Raw genomic sequence first — 22,425 nt, 5'->3', positions numbered from 1 at the left:
GAATGGCCGTGGAATCCATAAGCAGGAGCACACATGCCGATAATTATCATGGAACCCAACCAAAAGACCCAAATCGATGTCTTTCCGGCGCAAAATAGTCTTGCAGATACAATTGCAACGGGTCACAAGGCACGCCCTAAAGCTAATAAGGCAGCAACGAACGATGAATCGCATGTACAATTAAAGCCGAAGAAGAAACAAGACCACGTCACAAACCTGGATATGACGCGGACCGTCGTTCGATCGGGACATAAGCACTTTTCGGTCCGCACGCCAGACATCGAATGGAACTCGCCCTGGAAGCATTACAGAGCAGAATTCGAATTACACGATCTCGGGGGTAGCGTGACGGTAGCGGTGAGACAACGAACGCTAGTCCATATCAGAAGACTGGCCGTGTCGGAATCAGAAGACGCTCTATCGAAGCTCAGAAGGCTCCGTCACCAGAACATTGTCCAGTTCATATATGCGTATATGACGAAAACTTACTTATACGTAGTACTTGAGTGCACGACAATCAGCCTGCATCAGTTGGCTAAATGCCCCATATATCCTGATGAAGCCCAGCTGGGTACGATTGTTGGGCAGGCAAGGTCCGAGGAGCATAGCGTCAAAGGACCATTGATGACAGATGCTATTTGCTAGGTCGTGAGCGGTCTCAGCTTTCTAGAAGCCCACGGTTTTGAGCACCCCTCGCTGGGAAGTAAGGAAATATTGGTGACTGATGCGGGATTGGTGAAAATCGGCAAGTAGGCTTCTGGCGGCTGCAGCAGTCAAAGATTGATATTTTGGAGTCTAACGTCAGTAATCAAGTAGCAAATCAACAGCTTTGTCGGCCTTTTGAAAGCCACAAACAACAGCGTGTCAAGGCTCTCAGCCCCGTGGTTCAGCTTCTCATGCAGAAGTATTGCAAGGAGTCGCCAGGTGTCGACGACCTCGACCGCTGGCCTCCCGATTCAGCCGGTTTTACATTCTTAATCGCAATCGAGTGGGCATCTTCATTCAATGAGTTGCAAAATGTTGGTGTCCCCCGCCCGTTAATGTTCGCTCTCTTCCGTGATGAATCTTCTTACTCACACCTTCAGCATCCGCTTGCGAGACATCACGACACCCATTGTCTTGTTGTTCTGCTTAGTTTGGCACGCGTTTCGGTTTTCCCAAGAGAGTATAGCTGCAAGACCTAGCCATTTCATGCTCCGTAACAGATAACCCTACGTATTCTTATCTGCTAGGCTTTTAGGCTTCTAGTTTCAATGATCCATTCTTTTAGTTTCGTTCTCCCATGCAACCTGCGCGCAATCATTCTCCGTGAATTATGTAATTCTTCAGAGAAAAGAGAAATTAGTTGATGCCAAATATGATGCTGATTAGAGGTCAGGGAAAGAAAAGAAGGCAAGTATGAAAGGAAATGAGGAGAGTGAAACACTATAAAGGCCATCACTTAGGGCGACTACTCTACAGGCGGTACCAACGTCAATTGCAAGTAAGATTTGGTTGCAATGTTGCACTCAAACGTTAACCACGCAACATTGACCTCCAACTTGCAGCGTTGCCGGTGAAGCAAATCAATCAATCAACTTAACCAATGAAACTTGAGGCTGTCCTTCCGCTAGCCAATCAACATTGAGACTAAATTTGATTGATTGCTTTAACAGCAACGCTGCCTCCAAGCTCACTGCGAGTTCTTCTTGCCCCATAATCCACTGGCGACCTCCTCGCTGGAAGGGGATATGTGGCCTCCTTCGGTAATTTAGCTCTGAGGTGTTACTATGTGATTCGACTTACCAGTTCATCCCTAGATCTGGGGAAATTTTGCTCATTTGAGGACGTGTACTCATAGTATCTGTGCTTGTAGCGGACTTGGATGTACAAGTCGGCCCCGTACCGCCGTCTTATCTGCTCACAACGCCACATGATGTTTTTGATCGCTTTGTCGCAATTCTCGTTGGTTCTATCTCTTTTCTTCGGTGGATGCTGTTGAAGAGTCATGTTGAGTTGATCGAACGTTGTGTGGAGCCTTATGCACACAAGTAGACAAGGTACATAGTATGCTGTGTTGTGTGTGAGGGTTGGCGTTTGACAACCGAATTTGATTTTAAGCTTTTTGCCGTTCTCTTTCCCCTACATTGGTTTTAGAGTAGGTAAGCCGTACTGTGAACATTTATGACGCATAAGATAGAAGTGGAGCCACATCCAAATCTGGTTTCTGATTGTCTACTTCGAGAGGTTGTTCTTGCAGCTGTTTGTGGACAATTTTGGTGTTGGAAGTCACATGGGACATGCAAACTGCTGCTTGTTGCGTGGTTTACGATACCTTGGTGTTTTTGAAAGCAGCAATCGGCTTGTTGTACAATTGCTGGCAAGAAGGGGCAAGGATGTGTCAACAACCTACGGTCAGAGGAAAGGTACTCTAGATGTATGTGTACTATGTACATCACGAGCCTGCTGGATGAGACGACATGCATTTGAGGAGCCAGACAGAAAGCCGTCTCATGGATGCGAGGTTGCCCAAAGCAGGCATTTTTCTTTTTCAACACAGTCATCCCCGGCATTTCCATTGTCTACTGTCAAAGTCCACCTGTCGGCGAACATGGGTTTCTTGCGAAAACGTCTACGTCTTCTTGTACAGATTCGCCGCACAAACTGTCGGCCAAGTGCTCACTTTTGCATCGCTTGTTACTAGAGTACATGAACACGTGAATTTGATAATAGGAAGGCGTCGTGATAGAAACCAAGAACGCTCTTATATGGTAGGGGAGTCTGGTCTGGGGATACCGTCCTCGGCAGACGACGTGATGGGGTCACTCGTATTCCAATCAAAACAATGTGTGATTATTTCGCCGTCGCTGCTGGTTGTCCTCAGGTGTAGCGTCCGCTTTGTGGAGGCTTTCCCATAAACGTGGGCCACTCTGAATGATGGTTTCGCGCCACTCTTCTTGGCTGTGACATCGGGTCTAACCGCTGCGGCTACCGAGCAGGCGGCCTTGATTTCAGTCGTCAAATGTTGAGGCCCTAGGCTGTTCGTGGAGCTCGTTTCCTGCAGACGAGGCCCTCGTGCTGACGACTTCTCCTGCTTGACGCTACCGCTTTCTTCGTCAGAGTCAGAGAGGAGGAAGGTAGCTACATGGTTCTGTGGAAGCCTCGGCTGAGGTGAACTCTCATTCGCTGGGACGAGCCGCAAAGGGGAGAATACTGAGTGAAGCTTTGAGCTCATGATGCTTCTGGGCAGTTTGACCGTGACCCCATGATCATTGCGGCATGTTTGAGGGCCACTCAGTTCTGAGCACACATCGCTTCCCCTACAAACAGACGCGCCAAGTGTGTGAACCTGCTCCACATGGTGTCACTGCCGAAAGAAGCCACTCCGTACACCTCTGGTTGTGAAGATTGATGATGCTCCAGCTGGCGAATAGAGCCGGAAATGGGTGTTTCCAAGTACAGCGATAAGGTTTGTCTGCTCGCTAGTGCTGTCGCCAAGCGCTATGACTCTGCTCATGGCGGAAGCGAGCGGACACCGCCACAACCGGAGGAATGGGGAGCGAAAAAGGCGACTCTCTCGCTTCATTGTGCTACATACTCGCCATGTGCACAATCGCAGTGAAAGTGGATTTTCGGAGCTCGACCTAGAGTGACGAAGGCTAGGAGTCGGAATAGGATCCAGCGGACAGGATACACGGCGACTTAACGTGCTTGCTGTGTGGCTGGGATAGTGACTCCTAAAAAAAAAGGCTCTCGAGATAGAATTGCAGCGGCGTCGAAAGTCGGATGGTCGAGAACACCTTCTATGAAAGGTCAGAACCTGCTCCTGCAGGGGCTGGATATGGATTGTGCAGATAGAACACGTGGTAGAGCAAGAAAGCTCCTTGTTACATGGCTGGGAAGACTCTCGACCAAAAGCAAGAACCGGCAGGTGCGCTACAACTGGGATTCCAGGCCATGGCTTTCCGCTATGTCAATAGGAGCCGGAAATGGGTCTTTGCGGGGTCCATACACGGCACAGCAAGGTGCTCGCTGTGTAGCTTGGATGACTCATTTTGGGATCTTGGGAGCCCAACAGGCTCTTAGCATGTTCCGCACTTTTCAACATAGCAATGGGGAGCCAGATATGGATCTTGCAGTCACCGTAAGTAGTAGAGGAAGAAAGCTCCTTGTTGCGTGGCTGGGAAGACCAGCCAGAACCAGCTCCTGGCAAGAGTCAGATATGGAGCGTGTGGACAGGGGAGGTATTGGGGCAAGGAGGACCCTTGTTGCGTGGCTGGGGACGTGGCTGGGGACATCCTCCACCAAAGGCCAGAACTGGCACCTGCCTCATCGTTGCGGCGATGTTGGAACTGGATCTCTAGGTCTGGGCATCCATATCTACTCACCAGGGCAAGAGCCTAGTCGCGTGGCTGGGCAGGTTGTCTCCCAAAGCTCCCAAAGCCGGAACCAAAAAGTGACAAATGGCCTTCCAAAAGAACCAGATTTGGATCTTGTGAACAGGGGACATGACTCAGCAAGCAAGATCCTTGTCGTGTGGCTGGGGATAATCTCGCTCCAAACTCAGCCGGTTGAAGGGAACTGGAAATGGATTTTGCGGACATTATGAATAGCGCCTAACAAGAGCCAAATCCAACTTTTCCGATATGGGAAATGGAGTGGTCGATAAGGTCCTTGGTGTGTGGCTGGGAGAAAGGGCCAGAACTGGCTTCTGGTAAGAGCCAGATGCGGATGCTCAAGACAGGGGATCTAATTAGGTAAGCGAGATGCTGGCTGGGAGGGCCCTGCCCAGTCGCCAGAAGCGGCCACGAGCAACGTGGTTGCAGTGGCATTCAATGCCAACTTCTGGATCTCGACTCTCCAGCACAGTGGATGAAGCCAGAAATGGATGTTAAGAAGAAGGCACATGTTGGGATGAGCAGAATCCTTCTTCTAGGCTTGAGAATCCCTACGCCGAGAGTCGAAACCGGCTCATAGAAGGAGGCTGGTACAGGTTTTGCGGACGGGTGATGTGCTGGTGCCTGCAAGCTTCCTGTTGCGGGCTGGGGGTGCTTACTCCCAAAAGCCAGAAGAGGCTCTGAGTAGCGTGTAATTGCTCTGGCGTCAAAAGTTGATTTCAGGGCTCCCAGCCTTGGAAACTGCAGGATGAACCGGTAATGGATCCTGCAGACAGGGTACGTGGTGGAAAGAAAAAGTAGCTCTGAACAAGAGCAAGAGCTGGATTTTGCTGACAGGGGAAATGGGGTAGCAGGCAAGGTCCATGGCGTGTGGCAGGAGAGACGGAGTCCAGCCAGGCTTAGCTCCTGGCAAGAGCCAAACACGGACCTTGCAGGCGGGACAGGGAAAAGCGGGGAGCAAGCAAGACCCTTGTCGCGTGGCTAGGAAGGCCTTACCCCAACAGCCAGAATCGGCTGGAAGCGCGTCGTTCCAACGGCGACGAATGCCAGCTTCTGGTTCTCGACTTTCCAATACATTGAATAGAGCCAGATACAGACTCTCCGGAAAGGGCTCATGTCGGGACAAGCAAGATCTTTACTGCAGGCTTGAGAATGGCGCCATGAAGAGCCAGAACCGGCTCCAGGCACTTGGCTGCAGCTGTGACGGAACGGCAGTGCCTGATTATGAGTCAGCGGGCCACAATGCTCACCGTTCGGTTTTCTAACCGAACCCCAACTCACGACATGGCTGACCCGGGACAGCAGCAGCGCCAAAATTGTGACATCAGCCTGAAAAGCCGTAGAATGGGCGGGACATGGATTCCGCGGACGGGTACGCGGGCCTCGTTGCGTGGCTGAGAATATTCACCATCGAGTCAGAATCGGCTCTTTGAAGTAACGAACCCCCAATGGTATGAAGGTGTCGGAATAGAATATCACTGGATATCAATCAGCCTTCTAGCGCGGCTCGGCCGATCGGGCCAATTCGGGCCCGGGGTACCTACGGCCGACAGGGAGAGCTCACAACTACCAGCCTCAGCTCGGCTGCCAGCCCCTAGATAGCTTCCGCCCTTCCACACGCAGAAAAGGATAGTAACAACAACACTATTACAGTATCCCCTTCGTCACTCAAGTTGCCGTATACGGTATATTGAATCCCCTGCGATTCCAACAGAAGGCAATCGGGGTGGGATGCCGACCTCGCTGACAGTGCATGCACACAGCCAAGCAAGGCCCTTGTTGCTTGGCTGGAAAGGCTCCCCCAAAAGCCGAAACTGGCTCCTACAAAGAGCTAGTTATGGGTCCGACGGACAGGCGATGTGCTGGTGCAGGCCAACTTCTTGTTGCTGGCTGGGATGTCCACTTCTAAAAGCCATAAAAGGCTTTCAGCAGCGCATAGTTGCACCAGTGCCAAAAGGTCGATTTTCGGTCTCCGCTATGAGAATCGCATGATGAGCCGGTATGTGGCGGAACAATCAGGATGCTTGTTGTAAGTTCAGGATACCCACCTTTGGAGCCAGAAGCGGCTCTTAGCACGGGATTGCGGCGCAAGACGTCGGTCGACTTCCAAACTCGACTGCGGGAACCCAAACGTGAAAAACAGACGCGGATTTGGAGGACAGGATGTTGCGAAGAAAGCAAGATCCTTGTTGCATGGCCGAGAACACTCGATCTTTATTCTACTGCTCAGCTTGTCTGCGGGGCATTCACCAATACTTGCGATAGGTAGACTAAGATGAGCGTCCAAAACCGATCTCGGGCGGGGCCGTAAAGTGACAGGCACTTGCACCCAAACCCGATGTCAGTTCTGAGCCGAGCCAAAACAAACGATTCGAATACACATGCACCATGGAAGCCAACATCGGCATATCTAGTCTACAGATACGCCTTGGACCTCCTGCGAATGCAGCACGCAGTGCACCTAACGCATGCATGGAATGCCTCAATGTCAGGAGGAGCACGTATCGTCTGGTCAGCAAAAACGCAGCTACCATCGCAGACGACAGCGTCAACCGCAGGTCTAGAGTAAATGTTTTCGACGTACTGGATGTAGAAAAAAGACTGAGTTCATACTTTATGTGCAATACGCGTGAAACCAGCGAGCCCGACTCGGCAAACGTCTTCGGTTTCCCCAGCGCCGTGTTCTTTCGTCACATGAACCAAGATATCTCGCTCAATAGCCACAGACATCCTTCCCCATGAAGCCGATCCCGCTAGATGTCGTGTGGCACATCTTCAATCATAGCGAACCCACTGTCCAGTCCCGATTCGCACGATGCTCGCGCGCCTGGCATTCGTTCTTCAATCCCAAGCTGTACCGGCACGATGTCAAGAACGGTCGGTGTTCTGCCGTCTTCAAGACCATTGCCCATTGCACAGAGATGCGGGTGGCCCTCGCCACACTTGAGCATACCCGCCGAGCCGGCGCTGACTACAACAAACCGACGACCATGTACGTGATCGAAGCCCAACGGCCCAGCCCTCTTCTCGTCACGGCCCTGTACCTAGCCGCTTCGAAAGGCTATCCTGAGATCGTTTCGTTTCTCCTCGATCACGGTGCAGATATCGACGGGACCCCCGACTGCCGACTGCGCACCCCCGTCTTCATGTCTTTTCTCAGCCGGGATGCGGAAACTTCCATGATCCTCCTTCGCCGTGGCGCACAACTCGAGTCTCCCGAGTTTGGGATCAACGCGCTCCACCAAGCAGCCGCCGCGGGACTGACCGAAGTCATCACCTATCTGATCGAGGAGAAAGGACTGGGAGTGGACGAGGTCGACAGCAACGGGGACACGCCGCTGATCCACTCGCTGTTGTCACCGTCGCCCGAGACGGTCATAGCCCACCTGGCACGATTCGGGGTGGACGTAAACCAGACGACGACGATCGACACGTGGCGCATGACGGCTCTGAGTATGGCGTGCGAAGACGGCATGTTCTCTGCAGCCCTGTCACTTTTGGAAGCCGGAGCGGACGCCACGGGAGAGTCGGACGGCTTGGTCGAGGGGGCCGACCCCGCGCTCCGCATCTACGAGCAGAAGCCGCTCGAGTTGGCACTGCTGGCTCGGTCCAAGCAAACAAACGGGAGGACGGCGACAGTGAAGCAGCGGCTCATCAACCGTCTCGTCAAGTCAGGCGCCGACCCGGACGCAATGGTCTGCATTTCTGCGCGCTCCAACTGGACGGGGCCTCTCTTGCTGAAGCTCATCCGCGCGAGGCGTCGTTGGGAGGCTGAGATGTTGCTCTCCTCGGGCCTCTTGGACATTGATCAACGCGACTCGCACGGTGCGACGAGCCTTACTTGGACACTCTCCACGTGCCATGGGGACCCTTTCACGGCGTCGATTTTGTTGCGTCGTGGTGCCAAGATGGACGAGGAGGTGTTGGGCACCATCATAGACAAGCTGGTGCGGCTGGCGGACGCGCGAGATGATTGGGGTGTGATCAGCCTCCTGACGCGAGAGCCCAAGCTGTTGAGGATATTCCATGTGTTGTACTCGCACTGCTTTTGGGCTGCATCGAGAAGCGGCGATGCGGTGGCAACGCGGTTTCTGCAGGATTCGCCTAGGTCAGTCGTGCGTATGGTTACGGAGATGCTGAAGCACGGGATCAGTCTGACTAAAACAGGAGTCATTAAGGTGTTGCGATTCAACAAGAATAAGGAGAGAATGCCAGGACCTGTCATCGCGGATATGTTTTCATAAGGTCGCCTTGAGGTAGGTAGAGAATGCGTAACGCGGCGGTTAATAAGAAAGAAGCATTACATAGACATTGTTCCTAGTAGGGAAACCCGTCTGATGACAGCCATGTTCGCAGTAGAACCAATAGATTCACGAGAATGGCCAAACGATGTCTGTTCAAACAGGGGGATGATTGCGTGAAACATGGATATGTATCCCTGATGGCAAGTGACGGACGTTCTGCCCTTTGCACAGTGGAGGCCATTGTCCCATATGACATTCTTAGACGGGCAAGACCAAGGGGTCTGCAGCCGCGAAAGGCTATAAATTGTAATGTTCTGCACTTGCGACCGAAGTTTAGGGTCGTGTCTTCCTCATGAACTTCTTGAGTACGTTGCCGCAGGTTTCCCAAGTAACTTCAAAGACATGGAATCTCCCCTCAATCAAAGCTCTCCAACCTTGGACGACTCAGCTGCACGGCTCTTCAACACGTCGTTTATTGACGAAAACGAGCTCCATAAGCTAGTAGAAGCCGTCCAAATCAAGCAAGAACGTCCACGGAAAAGGGCACGCGTCAACAGTTGTAAGCAATTCTGCCATACTTCTTCACCGGCATTTGCTAACGTGACAAAGCCAATAGCAACCCCGCTACGCCCGACGATGGCTTTACAGCGCCAGACACGCCAGACATACACACGAGGCGCATAGACCTTTGGCCAGAAGTAGATGTGGTAATCAGGGTAACCGCGGGAGTTGACGCTGTATCTGGTCTCGCGCAGGAAGTCGTGCAGGAGGTTGCAAAAAATCAGTGGCCCGTCACCATTTCTATGAAGTTCGACGGCAGTGATGAAGCAGTGTTCATTGCGCGTATCTCGCCTCAACATGGGTATGCCATCCAGGAGATAACGAGGTTACTCGAGAGATTCTGCCGCAACACTGAGAGGGCATGAAGACGGCACGTAAATACCAGCTGTCTTCGAAGTTGTACACACAAGAGGACGCGCATGATAGTAGCAAAACGTAGTCAAATTTTCGATGTGGCCGTCAGAAGGCTCGACTTCAAAGCGCTTTCGTGTTGCGACGTACAATATAGTGATCATGTTCTTACAGTTGTGTGGCCAGAGTGCAGCATTGGCAAGATTCCGCAGCAGCGATCGCTCGGAGACCGGTTGGAGTTAAGATCCAGAACAAACGATCTATTGACAAAAGAGCCGATCTGTGCGTTCAACTCATAAAATAATAGGATCGAAAAGTGGCTGCATTATATAAGTCTAGACGAATTTGCTTGCGCGTTTGCATATTAAACTCGGGTAGCCTACTGAGAGCCGATGACCCTTCTTCCCGTCATCAGTCTTCTTTCCAAAGCTTCACTCATCCTTGCGAGGAGTTCTGGACTGTGCTCTTGAGAACCCGTACCCCCATAAGTCAGCATGACAGTGCAAAAAGGCACGGCGGTCGATGCGGCATGGTCGTCACGTCTTGAAGTAACCAAGGTCATCTGCACCTTCGAGAGTGACGGCCAAGTGTTCTATGGCGTAGTCGCAGAGGCTCCCGATCCCCTCGTGTGGGATTGGCCAGACGATCGTCAACTTCTATGGGTTTATGACGACGAAAAATCCGTCAAAGTATGGCAAGAATGTGTTGAGCGACCTCGGCCGAGCAATCCTGCGTGGGCGTCATGTCTCCAGTCCATTGTGGGCTGCTATGAGAACGATGGCGGCAATGTTTCGTACGCCGTCAGGTGGAACGGATACGCATGTCCCACGTGGGAAGCAGAGGAGGACATGTCAAACTACAGCCACCTACTAGCAGAGCACGATCGGGCTTGCAAGTGCAGGGGAAGGTCGTGAGTAGCGTGGCCAGATCAGACGACGAATAAAAGAGGTGAGGCGAGCGAAAAGTAGACCAAACGACGCAACACGATGATTGGTAGCGCAGACATACATGTACGTATAGAACGGTCTGCTGCAAACATGTGCAGTTGCTCGAATCAAGAGAGCAAGCCTGTTTTATTTCTCAAGGCAAATGACACATATTGATTGGCCGCGGATCGAGGTGACCTCTGCAGCTGCTTGCGGTTTCCGTGCAGTCACACCACCGTGAATGCGTCCCATCAAACCGATATTGAGCAAAATGGCTTCCTTGTTACGAAATACGGTTTACGGCCGTCTGACATTCGCTCTTGGGTCAAGCTCTCAAAATGGCCTGTTGCCTGCTGCAGTTCTGGGCTTGCCGATGTGGCCCCCTGCTCGGCGGTCCAGAAAGAGCTTTCTGTTATACGCAGTATACACCCCAGACCAAGGCGCCTCTTTTGGAGCGAAGAGGGATCCACCGACCAAGCAACAGATTCTTCGCGAGCGCTCAACCGGAGTACGTACAGTGACCACCAACTATGGCCTGGGGATTTGCTATTTAGGATTCGAAGGTTACACGATGTCCAAAAATGGGAGCCTCAGTTCCTTCTGGTTGCCGGCCAATCAAAATGTGGTGTCAATGTTCAACTTCTTCCGACGTCATTAGCGACTGGGTTTCTTCCATGTCGCCTCATACCGAAAGCCCTCGATGTTCGGCAGTACCGTCAGAAGGGGCACACGCCGTTCGCGATTGGCGACACGAAACAGCGCTGTCCATGCCCGGCCTCGCCAGGACACCTTGCCCCGCCACGACACCTCGTCTTGCGCTTTCCTCCGAGGGACATGCGAATCGAACACGACCCCACATCACCAACAGCGACCAGCATTTGCAGTCTTCCGCCGGGGCTCATCAGACTGCGCACGTCGCGTTTTACGACGAGAAACGTCAACCAGGGCGTCAAGCAAGAACAGCGAGAGCGGAAATCAGACGCAGTGCTTCTGGTTACAACTTGAACGGATGCGCCATGAGCGCCGTGGACGACGCGACAGAGTGGGAAGACTCCACCGAAGCTAGCGAGACTTTTGTGGAACGTCTTCGGTTTGTCCGCCGCGTGGATTTGGGTGGTACGGCAGCCGGTCGTTCTCTGATCAGGATCATGTTGGAGCAGTCTAGGGTTGGCATCAGAGACAAAGGGGCAGACGCATGCGCGGCATAGAGAGGAAGGGCCTCAACGCAGTTAAGTGATGAAAATTTAAGTGGACGTGGCTTTGATTATTTCATTGGCAATCACGCTATCGGCCTGGACGATAGGTCCTTGAGATGTGACCTCACACGGACTGACTTAACGGAGTACTCTTATGTTTACGCACTCGTATACAAGACTCCGGTTTTGATTCTCTCGTGCTGGACTAAACAACAGTCGCTACATTATACAGTGTTGACCCATGCGCAATCGAACGAAGCAGGAATAAGGAAGGGAACCTCTCAAGAGTCTAAGGAGGTTATCCGGCCAGAAAAGGATGGTGCAGAATCTGTGATAGACCCATTTTGCCCCCCAATAACATTCCAACTGTCGCCGTTACCAAGCACGAAGTCCTGTTGCTGGACAGGCTGAGCGTCGAGACCGTAGGTCCACGGTTGAAACAGCTCGACCGTCGTATCATCGACAAACACAGCGCTGCTCAGGCTTGCACCAGTCAAGTAGGCTTCGGGGTACGGGCTCTCCATGAAATAGCCATTCGAAGCGCCGTTTTCCAGTGGCTTGCACATCCCACTTGCATAACCAGGATGCCACCCATAATAGGAGTTGTAGGTGGGGTGGAGAAAGGCAGGCTCATAGTTGCCCAGACTGGGACTATCGAGGAGCTGCTGATCGCATAAGGATGTAAGAAGCAAGAAACTTGAGGTCGTTAGTTGCGAATCTTGATTCCTGACAGGCTGCGGCTTTCACTCACTTGATGGATGAATCGCAACAACAGGGAGGTACCATCTGAAGCGAGTAGCCAGGGAGCCCTAGACTGCCATAACCATCGAACATCTGTTGCTGAAGAGCCATACTTGCAGACGTTATTGTCGACGGTTGCAGCATATGCACCGAGAACACATCCTTCCAAGTGGGGTTCCCAGATGAAGTCAGCTTTGCAGGCGGTAGTAACGAGTGAACTTCTGTAGTGCGCATCGCCGCCTCGGAGCACGACTCGACGTCTTGTTGATGGTATATGCCGTTTGTTGACAACGACATGTCTTTCTGTGGCGGGGTTTGTGGTCTAGACGGATTTCCAGAACGAACGTCAACCTCCGCAGGGACTGTCTGCATGGCCAGATCGGGCGTCAGCAAGTTAGGTATGGAAATTCGAGAAGTCATTATCGTTGAGGGGGAGTTTGCTGAGTACGTCGTTGAATCTTTGGCGGTAGTGAAGCAGAACGTGAAGTACGTGACGGAGGGGATTGTCGTGCTATATAAATTGGTTGTTCAAGCAGCACATCTGGCGATCTTTGGTAAATTACACAACCGCCGCAGGCGCAGGCGCAGGCGGTGCCGAGTCTTGGTCGCAACGGGGATGGAGGTGCTTGAGATCTTGTGCCTGAGTTGGCACAAGCCCGGTTTTCCGACAAGCATTCGAGTCGGCGAAGTGGGAGGTGATGATAGCCAACGAGCAGCTTACATACTGCGCCGCCATGTGAACGTGAAGATGAACACAAGGGTCAGGGGTTAGTCAAGACTTGCGCACGAAACCACGCCAATCATCGCCTGAGGTGCAGTCGCGTACGAAATCGGCTGTTGGGTTTGATGTCCGGTTGCTGCGTCGCAGCCACTTGTGGATCGGCAGGCCGATTGTACGGGGCAACTTCTGTGCGGTACGACCCAGCCTGATGCGAATCGGCTTTTGGTGACTTGAGCCAACATGCCTTTTATCGCAGCCGTTATTGGGTCCTCTTCGCGACCAGAGACATGCAGGAGCGCGCAAGGTATCTGCTGTATTGCTGACAACACGCTTCCCAAAAGCGGTAATTGGCTCTTGGCACACCCGCATCACTTGTTCATGGATTTGCCATTAGATGCAGAAGACTGGGCCAACAATGGAACGCAGCCAACCAATCTCTGTGTCTTGTTGCGGAGCTCGAAGCGGCAAACGGGCTCTGGGTCCTAGTTGCGTCGGCAAGGAGATTGATTAGAGCTGTTTATCGCCTCGACGAACACGGGTTCTCAGCTTCAAGGAAGGCGCAGCCATGTGGACACCATCTATCAACGAACGACTGCAACGAACGACTGCAACGAAGAGGCCTGAAGGGTCAAGGATGGAGAACCACGCCTACTGTACAAGCTCTTGCTTTCACGAACACTTGATCATTTTTTTGCTTAGACTCTGGGTTCATGATGGTCATTCATAGACAACCTACAGATTCAAGATTTACGAGGCGGTTAACGTTAAATTTTCGTACAATCAAAGCTTGCTTCATCGGACTACACATTCATTCGCGTGCGATGCCCTCAATTAACCATGATGCTGCTAATATAACATGACATACGTAGTCGGTGGCCTGTTAGCGGGGACTTATGCCAACCACTCCCGCAAAGGTGCATCTCAACATTGAGGTTCCAATTCTATGCTCGCATCCTGCGTCACCGCCCGTTTGAGCGACTTCGAGTCATATGTGGACAAAAGGTACTGCAGAGGAATCAAATCAAGTCTTTTCCAAGGCAGCTGGTGGCCTGGAATGTGAAACTCCTCCAGATGCCCCCGGCCCTTGTTGTAGTAGAATACGCAAGTACTTCTTGGATATTCAAAGTGAAGCGTGAATCCGCGCCCTGAATTCGCGAAAGGACTTCACCCACGGACTTGGGACGTTTCAGCGAGTTGGCCAACCCGGCTTTGTCCTAGAGACCCCCGGTCCAGTCCATCGAAGCAGCTTCAAGGTGAAGCTCTCGACAGTCTTCACCATTGGCAGGTCACTTGAGGGCGGAGCCGAAGAAAATGGGATTGGCTCCAATTCTGACGGCAGCTTCGTGCCATTTGTTGTTGTCAAAAAACATGTCCATAACGTAATCGAGAACTTTCTTCGATGACCTAGTCATCTAGGGAGAAGCGACGAATGCAGCCGGTCACGCCGGCGAAAGCAAGTGCCAGACTGTTGGCTCCTTGCCTTTGATGTATACTGCATGGATTTTTCGCGCCTGTTTTTAGCCTAACTTCGAAGTGACTGAGGAACGGGAGAGCTGATTCTAGCTGCTGCCCAGCACGAAACACTTCAGCCGTGTTCGGAGTCGGCGACAAGATCTCACCCTCTGGAGCCCCTTCCATAGACACTAGGTGTCTTCAAGATTATTGCTTGCCCCTGCTTCTGCTCATAACTAGTGGACAGTACTTCAGATCGGCCGAAGCCTTTTTCTGACACAAGAAGTATTTTGCCCGGAGCGGTATAAGCAAAGAGTCAACCCCAATACTAGATAACCGAACTGATCAAAGATGATCTCCGTGATGCCTTATGCTTCAATCAGAACCAGCCTCCATGATTGTTTGGTACCCGCTTCGGACTCGTTTTCGGATCAACAACTTCAAAGTCATACCCCTCTCGACTCCGGCTAACAGGAGTCAGGAGTAGATCGAGGTCGGCTTTCGTCAACGGCAAGTCTTGTCTACAACCGGTCTGTCTCTCTAGGTCGCCGTTTGGATCGGATTCCGACGGGTAACCACGAGCCATACTCTTCTCCACCACTATCGAGTTTGTCTCATCAATGACACTCCTAAATCTGCTGACAATCTCGGCAAGCTGCGCCACAGCTTCGTCGACGTTGGCTATGAAGGAGGACCCCGTCAGGGCGACGCTTTTCCAGTAGTCAAGTTCTTGTCTGAGACGGCCGGAGTCTCTCACGAGTTCCTCCAGACGTTTTTCCCTACTGACCGGTGCTTTTTGAGACTGTATAGTGTCGTCTTTGAGGTCGATTGCGTGGGTTGTTCCACCTAAAGCCACGACTTCGTTGTCTATGTCGGTCAGTTGGCTCGGCCAACCAGCTGATTGGCGAGGGCGTTTCAAAGGTCTGGATGCCATGCGACTCTTTTATGCAGATGGGCTTAACTGCTTTCAGAATGTCAAACCCCGCGTACAAGATCATTATATACTGTTGAATAGGCAAGGAATATGCAGTTGTAGAGTTCAAGAAGAAAAAGCCAGAAGATGACCAGAAGCGCATTGTGCGAAGCCAAAACACCAACCAGCAAAGCGGACCAGGCCACTGTCGTTGCCGTTCTTTCAACGTCACGAATGGGTGTGCATCCACGTCTCACTTCACGACTGTGTCCAAGCCCCCAAGACCATTGCAGAACTGCTATTGAAATGAATTGCTTACGCCAGTTGTTGCTTCTGCACAGCCCAGTAGGCAGGAGACTCGTTTTGGGTCGATGATGTCGGACGTCAACATAAGTCTGCGTAGACGAAGAGCAGGATTTGCTTCAATTCCATTCGATGCCAGTTTGCAGCCAAGTTGTAGACGATATAAAAGTCGTCGTCGTCGGCGTGAAGCGAACAGAAACTACCGAGCAGCCATAGACGTGCTCATATAGACCATGGACTCCATGTGGTAAGCCGGGCATCATTGTTCTATCACGGTGGATAGCCTGCTGATGAGATCAGGAAAAATCTACTTAGACAGGATGAGCAGTGCTGCCTTGCCATCTGCCTGGCCGTCAACTGTCCCCATAACGGACTGACTGACGACACGTGGTACCCGCCGTTTGACAGAGTAAAAGAAGACATCAACAGCACCTCGGGAGATCGGTTCGTTGCCTATGTCATAAGCAGTCTATGTGGGCCACTCCAAGGCAAAGAGTTCGTCGTCAAGGTGGCCGCGCTTCTAGCCTGCCTGAAACTCCGCGACGCGCACGAACAGCCAGACGATGGCCCGTCCGACAACAGATTCAACCTCCTGTTCGAGTTCGATAAGGCGTTGAACTTTGACTTTAGCAACATACCTGTCATTGTCAAGGTGTTGGAGCAAGTTCTGATGTTCTCTGCGCGGATATTGGAGATCCATGCGCCGGAAGACGCTATCCAGCCGGGGCTGCTGCCCGCAACTCCCAACCTCTGCGACGATTCCGTGTCGAGGAAGATGCTTTATATGTACTGCTGCGTACGGATCTTGTTTCCCGACACTCACGAGTCGTCGATGCACCGCACAAGGGCCGTCTTTCAGCTGAACACCGCAGACGTGTCCGAGTTGTTTCTCAACACGCTCAGCGACGAAGAGCTAGAGTCGGCAGGCCACTCGATGTGTGACATGGATGAAGACCTGTCGGATGGTGAGTATGTCAGCACGTCTGATGCCGATTCTAGCTTTGATGGAGGCGTAGATGTGTCTGAGGAAAGCCCTGAGTCGAACACGGACGAAGATGAGGATGATGTAGACTAGTCGAGCAGTTACTTCTGAGAGCATGAGGGATTTTATCGCGTGCCGTTTGCTCGCGCTGTTGGTTCTCTACAAAATATTGCTATCCGAATGATTTCAGATCTCTCGCTTGATGTCTACGCGCTTTGAGTGAACCAGCTCATGCCAGGACGCGCTAAGGCTCCTGGTAATCCCCAGAGCAACCATGACATGTCGAAGGGTTCTTCCCTACCACCTGTATCAAAAACTACGATGGGCTGCTTGCAGATCACTGCGTAAGATAATGCACACGACTGGTGCTAACGGTGGAGAGCAGACATTCTGATAGCATTCTAAGCCTTGCCTTTCAAGCCTAGCTGCAAATCGCCAAATACCGACCACCTTTGTCATAGATTCGTAACGAACGAGCAGATACGCAAGACGAGGCATCGATCAGTAGGCTGGCCACCGGCGCCGTAAATGGCTCTGTAAGCTCTGTTCTTCTCGCGCACGACTACTTGCCATCTCTCCTGCGTGAAAAGTACAGGAAGCATATTTCGGCTGCTACGGTCGACGCCAAATATCTCTCCCAGTGCCGCATGTATTCCATCCATCATGATGGTACGGAGTACGTTGAGGTGTGCCCCCCATATACCGTATGCCGCTCCCGTCAGAGCTGAAACCTCGGTGACATCGTTGGCACCCATGTGTCTCGGCACCCTCACACTTTCTTGTCACTGTTGTCAGTATGCCCTTAATAACGTCCCGTCAGTCGTCAGTTCTCGTTCTCCTGATTTTGCAGCTTTCTGTTGCCATCGTGAAGGCAACGTCGGCCGCCGAGGTTCTTTCGCAGGTTCCGACATGTGCTGTGAGTCTTTGCGTCATCATCCAGGTCTCTGTCATGCTGATAAGTCATCCATCTAGTCTGAGTGTATCAGCAGCACATTTTCCATGTCCGCCTGCGATCCAGCAGACGTGACTGCTTGTATCTGTTCTAGCATTGCCGTCCAGGCGGAACTATCGGCATGTGTGCAAACACACTGTCCGTTTGGCGATCAACTAAGTTGGCTTAGCCGTCTCCATTCACAGTGCCATTCTAACCACCTGGTGAAGCTGCAGCGACGGTGGAAGGAGTCCTATGCGAAGCGTATCCCAAGGAATCGCGGAGGTTGGAAGTCCGACGTACGCTCATCATCAGCTGCAGTCTCGTGTTTCTCATCGTGGCACTTCGCCTTTTTACGAGGATGAAGTACGCCGGTGGCCTGTGGGGGGACGACTATACGACCATCTTCGCGGCGGTAAGTGGCCCAACTCCCCCAGCGAACTAGTCTAATGTCACCCGACAGGTCCTGATGATCACTCTGACTGCAGTCTACCTGCACATCACAAGCATTGGTTTCGGCATGCACTACTGGACGATACCGGTGGGGAACGGCATTGTCATCCGCAAGGTTCGGGAACCCGGGTCCGCCGATTGATTGTGACGCCTCGCTCTAACGTCGAGTCAGATGCTTTACGTTGGAAACTTGGTCTACACTGTCCTCCAAGCCGCCGTGAAGCTGTCGATCGTGCTTTTCCTCCGCCGCATCTTCCCGTCACAAACCTTTCGGAGAATCGCTCAGAGCATCGAGATCATCCTCCTGCTTCATGGCACGGTCTTCACTATCCCGTTTGCGGTGCAATGTACACCTGTACAATCGATCTGGGATCGCACCATCACTGACCGTCGCTGTCTAAACTCACAGGCGGTGGGATACAGCAGCGGCGGATTGGCCATGGCGGAAGATATCGCCATCTTGCTCCTGCCGATTCCCCACGTTTGGCAGCTGAAGATTTCTCGCCCGCGGCGCCTGGCAGTTATTGCGCTGTTCAGTGTCGGTTCCTTGTGAGTCAGACACTCGTTTTATAGCAGAAGGGGACTAGAAGAATCCTGACATGGCTGGCAGCGCTTGCGTGACATCAGCCATCCGGATCAAGTATCTGGTGGAGTACAGCACTACGTTCGATGAGACGTGGGACCATGTTGATATTGTGGTGTGGTCGTTCATTGAGCAGTCCATGGCGATGCTATGTGCGAGTTCACCCACTCTGCGTTTGCTACTTGTCAACATCGCGTCCCGACGTCGTCCCGCATCGTCGGGAAGCTTTTTCAAAAAGAGTCCGAAACGAATCTGGCGCCGGTCTCTTGACAGACTGAGACGATCCCGTATTCGGAAGCAAAAAGAGAGCGATCCCGCGCCCCAACAAACAGGTCAGGGTGTTCTCGTGACGACGACGGTGGAGGTCGACCGCCAGTCCTACATGGCCATTGACACGCCGCCCGTTCCACCGCCTGCCTACTCTGGGCCGAGGAACAAAGCATGACGGCAGGGTCTCGGCAGTGGAGATCGTTTCCTACGAAGACATTCTTGCAGCGGCGAGAGGGTCTGAATCACCGACGAGGATATAACATCAACGAGGATGGACCAGATAGAGAACTTGAAACAATGAGACGCTAGTGTTGTGACAGGGTTGGAGATTTCACAAGGCAGCGTGATGAGTCATGATGCGCAGCTGAAGGGCATCGCTTCAAGAAATAACGGATGCAGAGGTTTTCTCGCGAGGATATCATTGCAGGTGTGCGGTATCGCAGCTATGTCCCGAAAATAGTTGGTGTGCTGGCCTTATTGTTTGAGATCACAATACTTGAAAGGCTTCAAATCGTGACATGACCATTCACCAACTGCAACGTCATTTGGTTGGTATGTCTGGTCAGCATCCTGGTGCACACAGCATCGGCGGTTTTGGCCATTTATTCCTGCCAAGTGGAGTTCCAGTCGCTAATGCAGAGCTTCGTCTTCTCTTTACGGTGGCGGAGAAATGACAAATGGCCTACTCTTCCGAGAGGCCTCTCAATTGCCTCTCAATTGTCTAGAATGTGCTCCATGTTGCGTCGCAATCGAGAGCTTGGACGGTTTGTGTGCACTCGGCGAGTTTTGCAGGGTAAGGTCGGCTGAGCAACGACGAGAACGTGATTTCGCTATACTGAGTCCTAGTTAGGCGGCCGGCAAAAGATAGGGACTGTTGCGCGAAAGGTTCAGCGATCAAGCCAGAGACTTGGAAGAGAAAACCTTGGAGAAGGCCTCGCAAAAGGCCCAGAGATAGACCCCGCCAGAGACGGATTGCGCTTTGCTGGCGTCATGGTGCTGGTCCTGTTGGCGCTTGAGACTAGAATCCCTTATCGGATGCTACGCGACGAAATGCGCGGCGGTCGACGCCTCCCATCACATCGGTTTCGTCGCTTTATTCCCACAACAGTGCGGTGATTACGTGCCCCGTGCGGTTCGGTGAAAGGCAGGCCTGCTTGGCCACAATCTTGGTGGAGGATTCCCCAAGGCAGGGTGCGGCAACGAGACAAGGCCACAAACGGCTGCTACTGCGACTCAGCGAAGACATCCAGTTTAGGCTTTTTAGGCTTCGCGTAAACAGTGTCCCTTTCTGGTTGTTCTACGTGAGATTCTTGGTGGCGAGCGACGTTTTTGGACCTGCCTACTACGTTCGAGCCAGAACATGCCCTCTGTATTATTTACTATGCCCAGCACCCAGCGGCCTATGCTTCTTTCTGTTGCTCCACTTTCGGCTGCTGCTCTCGATATCCCAGTGATGGCCTCAGTGGGGGTTGCAACAGCAGCTGGTTTTCAATCTGGCCACTGTACCGTAGTAAGTTGTAGCCACTTTGGGATCTTATTCCAGCGTCGAACGACTTGTCATCAAACGCTCCATACTGTTGTGCATCACCAGGTAAGGCAATAGGTACTGTGAGAGCCCGAAAATAAGAGCATCGGCCGGAGTAGGATGTCTCCGAGGAATCGATGCGGCTTCCACGAGTTTGCGTGTTAGCCAACATTTCATTTTCAATGCCAAGCTTTCATGTGCCGGCGCAGCGAGCCAGCTCGAATCAATGGATCCCGCTCGCGCATTACCCGTTTCTCCTGACATTAAGCCACGCCGCATGCCGGCACAAACATGCACGCCGCAGCACACCTTTGGCGGGCAGCCGTTCTCTCCACAGCCGGCCAAGGCAGCCGACCAACCATCGCCGACTACCGACACCAGGGTGGACGAAAGCGGACGCAAGATGACATATGCGGAGCTCATTCACATGGCACTTCTCAGCAGCGAAACGCAGCAGATGAGGCTCAGCGAACTCTACGGTTGGTTTAAACGAAACACCTGGAGAGCCAACAGGGGAAAAAAAGGATGGAAGAACAGCGTTCGCTCCAACCTCTGCCTGAACAAGGTTCGTTGACGTCATGCAGGAGAGCGATGCGAGGTGGAAGTGGCACCCTGCTAATCTGTGGACAATAGGCTTTCGAACGACTAGACGGTAAAGGCTCCTATTGGAAGCTTGTAGACGCAGCTTTGAAGCAGGTCCAACCAACGCGCAAACCTCGAACGGATCGCAGAAAAAAGGTCAGGGTGTCTACTGCCAAGAGAAACGGTATGCCATCGTCGCCTACGTCGCGTGCACCCGATTCATGCAACGTTCCGCAAGTGACCGTGTCCGACGCTCGCCACGACCACCACAGCCCTTGGAGTCTCGGCTCTTCCACGTCCCCGGAGAAGAGTCAATTCGCAGGCGAGCCTTCTTCCAACTATCCAACGCCGAGTCCTGCTGTTTCAACGGAAAACGGGTTGGGGTACATGCTCGATCCACTATGGGCTTGGAACTTGGACAGCGGACGCTACGTAAACTGGCCCTACTGCAGCTGCTTCTGTAGCCGACACAAACTTGGTCGGACAGACATCAGTGGCACGTTCCAGTTGTGTGCTAGCACTCCGGGTTGTCCTCCACCAGTGGCGAATGCCCGTGTGAGCTCGCGTCCTTACTCGGAAACGTTTGTTTGTTGGGCGGCGTGATGGTTGAATTTCTAGCGTCTTAGCGTTATGTAGTATTGCAGGTGGTCGCGCAACCGGGAACAGCCGTCGACCGCCCTAGACTTGACTGAATAGCTCGGCCAAAAGTGTCTTCAGAGTGCTGGCCAAGGGGTCGCAGACAGTTCTGGATCTCCCCAATACATCGGGCTTCGAGCCCATCTGCCCACAGCTCGTTTTGGCTTCCGAACCGCCCGTCTACCACTACTATTAAACAGACGCGCCGTCTCCCCTGTGGTAAACTGGCGAACGTAGCCCCATAGACACCATGGCCCGTTGTAAACACACCGGCTGGCTCCGTGTGTCAACCAAAGACCAGGCATATGTTGTCGAAAGTTCGGACCGTGCCCAGAGACTGCTGGAGAGTCTGCCACGTCCGGACAGCCAACACCCAAGTACACTCGTGTTGATAGGAAATGCGACCAAGCGGATCGTTATGCAAAGACTTGGAGTAGACATCACCCGACCCAACACAACCAGGGGTCACGGCGAGATCCATCTTTCCCTGGCCCCGATCGGCGTCTCCGACGGGAGGCCCACTCTGATTGCCGACGCCGATATCCCTCCCCATGAACGGCTCGGGAGGCCGAGAAAATCCACGCTCTGTCATGAACTTGCAACGAGGTCGCTATCGACCTCGCACGGCGCAGCCCGCCCGTCCACAGCCGTGGAATCTGGCGACCATGTCTATAACCGC

The 22,425-nt window shown here is 52.6% G+C and overlaps 11 protein-coding genes across 11 annotated transcripts; 8 read left to right on the top strand and 3 right to left on the bottom strand.

The window, feature by feature from the left end:
- Window positions 1-48: 48 nt before the first annotated feature.
- Window positions 49-1,184, top strand: CDEST_02150 (Putative protein kinase-like domain superfamily; the record flags this gene model as incomplete). The annotated part of the gene is made up of 3 exons (XM_062918309.1): window positions 49-609; window positions 646-703; window positions 754-1,184. The coding sequence occupies 3 exons, from the start codon at window positions 49-51 to the stop codon at window positions 1,182-1,184; spliced, it is 1,050 nt and encodes a 349-aa protein (XP_062774360.1).
- Window positions 1,185-1,767: 583 nt separating this feature from the next.
- Window positions 1,768-1,989, bottom strand: CDEST_02149 (uncharacterized protein; the record flags this gene model as incomplete). Its single annotated transcript, XM_062918308.1, has 1 exon — window positions 1,768-1,989. The coding sequence occupies one exon, from the start codon at window positions 1,987-1,989 to the stop codon at window positions 1,768-1,770; it is 222 nt and encodes a 73-aa protein (XP_062774359.1).
- A 5,125-nt stretch (window positions 1,990-7,114) lies between these two features.
- On the top strand, window positions 7,115-8,620 carry CDEST_02148 (Putative ankyrin repeat-containing domain superfamily; the record flags this gene model as incomplete). Its single annotated transcript, XM_062918307.1, has 1 exon — window positions 7,115-8,620. The coding sequence occupies one exon, from the start codon at window positions 7,115-7,117 to the stop codon at window positions 8,618-8,620; it is 1,506 nt and encodes a 501-aa protein (XP_062774358.1).
- A 309-nt stretch (window positions 8,621-8,929) lies between these two features.
- On the top strand, window positions 8,930-9,546 carry CDEST_02147 (uncharacterized protein; the record flags this gene model as incomplete). The annotated part of the gene is made up of 2 exons (XM_062918306.1): window positions 8,930-9,179; window positions 9,230-9,546. 2 exons carry the CDS (start codon window positions 8,930-8,932, stop codon window positions 9,544-9,546), a joined length of 567 nt encoding a protein of 188 aa, XP_062774357.1.
- Window positions 9,547-10,026: 480 nt separating this feature from the next.
- On the top strand, window positions 10,027-10,446 carry CDEST_02146 (Putative Chromo-like domain superfamily protein; the record flags this gene model as incomplete). The annotated part of the gene is made up of 1 exon (XM_062918305.1): window positions 10,027-10,446. One exon carries the CDS (start codon window positions 10,027-10,029, stop codon window positions 10,444-10,446), a length of 420 nt encoding a protein of 139 aa, XP_062774356.1.
- Window positions 10,447-10,923: 477 nt separating this feature from the next.
- CDEST_02145 (uncharacterized protein) lies at window positions 10,924-11,720 on the top strand. The gene has a single exon (XM_062918304.1). It carries the CDS (start codon window positions 11,040-11,042, stop codon window positions 11,664-11,666), a length of 627 nt encoding a protein of 208 aa, XP_062774355.1. The 5' UTR covers window positions 10,924-11,039; the 3' UTR covers window positions 11,667-11,720.
- Window positions 11,721-11,935: 215 nt separating this feature from the next.
- On the bottom strand, window positions 11,936-12,815 carry CDEST_02144 (uncharacterized protein; the record flags this gene model as incomplete). The annotated part of the gene is made up of 2 exons (XM_062918303.1): window positions 11,936-12,350; window positions 12,406-12,815. 2 exons carry the CDS (start codon window positions 12,813-12,815, stop codon window positions 11,936-11,938), a joined length of 825 nt encoding a protein of 274 aa, XP_062774354.1.
- A 2,132-nt stretch (window positions 12,816-14,947) lies between these two features.
- CDEST_02143 (uncharacterized protein) lies at window positions 14,948-15,502 on the bottom strand (the record flags this gene model as incomplete). Its single annotated transcript, XM_062918302.1, has 1 exon — window positions 14,948-15,502. The coding sequence occupies one exon, from the start codon at window positions 15,500-15,502 to the stop codon at window positions 14,948-14,950; it is 555 nt and encodes a 184-aa protein (XP_062774353.1).
- A 515-nt stretch (window positions 15,503-16,017) lies between these two features.
- CDEST_02142 (uncharacterized protein) lies at window positions 16,018-16,859 on the top strand (the record flags this gene model as incomplete). Its single annotated transcript, XM_062918301.1, has 2 exons — window positions 16,018-16,031; window positions 16,085-16,859. The coding sequence occupies 2 exons, from the start codon at window positions 16,018-16,020 to the stop codon at window positions 16,857-16,859; spliced, it is 789 nt and encodes a 262-aa protein (XP_062774352.1).
- Window positions 16,860-17,562: 703 nt separating this feature from the next.
- On the top strand, window positions 17,563-19,178 carry CDEST_02141 (Putative extracellular membrane protein, CFEM; the record flags this gene model as incomplete). The annotated part of the gene is made up of 6 exons (XM_062918300.1): window positions 17,563-17,682; window positions 17,739-17,877; window positions 17,934-18,112; window positions 18,161-18,265; window positions 18,323-18,699; window positions 18,761-19,178. The coding sequence occupies 6 exons, from the start codon at window positions 17,563-17,565 to the stop codon at window positions 19,176-19,178; spliced, it is 1,338 nt and encodes a 445-aa protein (XP_062774351.1).
- A 1,576-nt stretch (window positions 19,179-20,754) lies between these two features.
- On the top strand, window positions 20,755-21,713 carry CDEST_02140 (Putative forkhead box protein J2/3; the record flags this gene model as incomplete). The annotated part of the gene is made up of 2 exons (XM_062918299.1): window positions 20,755-21,093; window positions 21,162-21,713. 2 exons carry the CDS (start codon window positions 20,755-20,757, stop codon window positions 21,711-21,713), a joined length of 891 nt encoding a protein of 296 aa, XP_062774350.1.
- Window positions 21,714-22,425: the final 712 nt, after the last annotated feature.

Source organism: Colletotrichum destructivum, chromosome 1 (genome assembly GCF_034447905.1).
Source record: "Colletotrichum destructivum chromosome 1, complete sequence".
NCBI classification, from domain to species: Eukaryota; Fungi; Ascomycota; class Sordariomycetes; order Glomerellales; family Glomerellaceae; genus Colletotrichum; species Colletotrichum destructivum.
Note: the sequence above shows the minus strand (reverse complement) of the source record. Positions and strands in the feature narration are given on the sequence as shown.

Coding starts and splice junctions, on each gene's coding strand:
- CDEST_02145 (XM_062918304.1), top strand. CDS start 11,040: ATGGGAGCCTCAGTTCCTTCTGGTTGCCGGCCAATCAAAATGTGGTGT.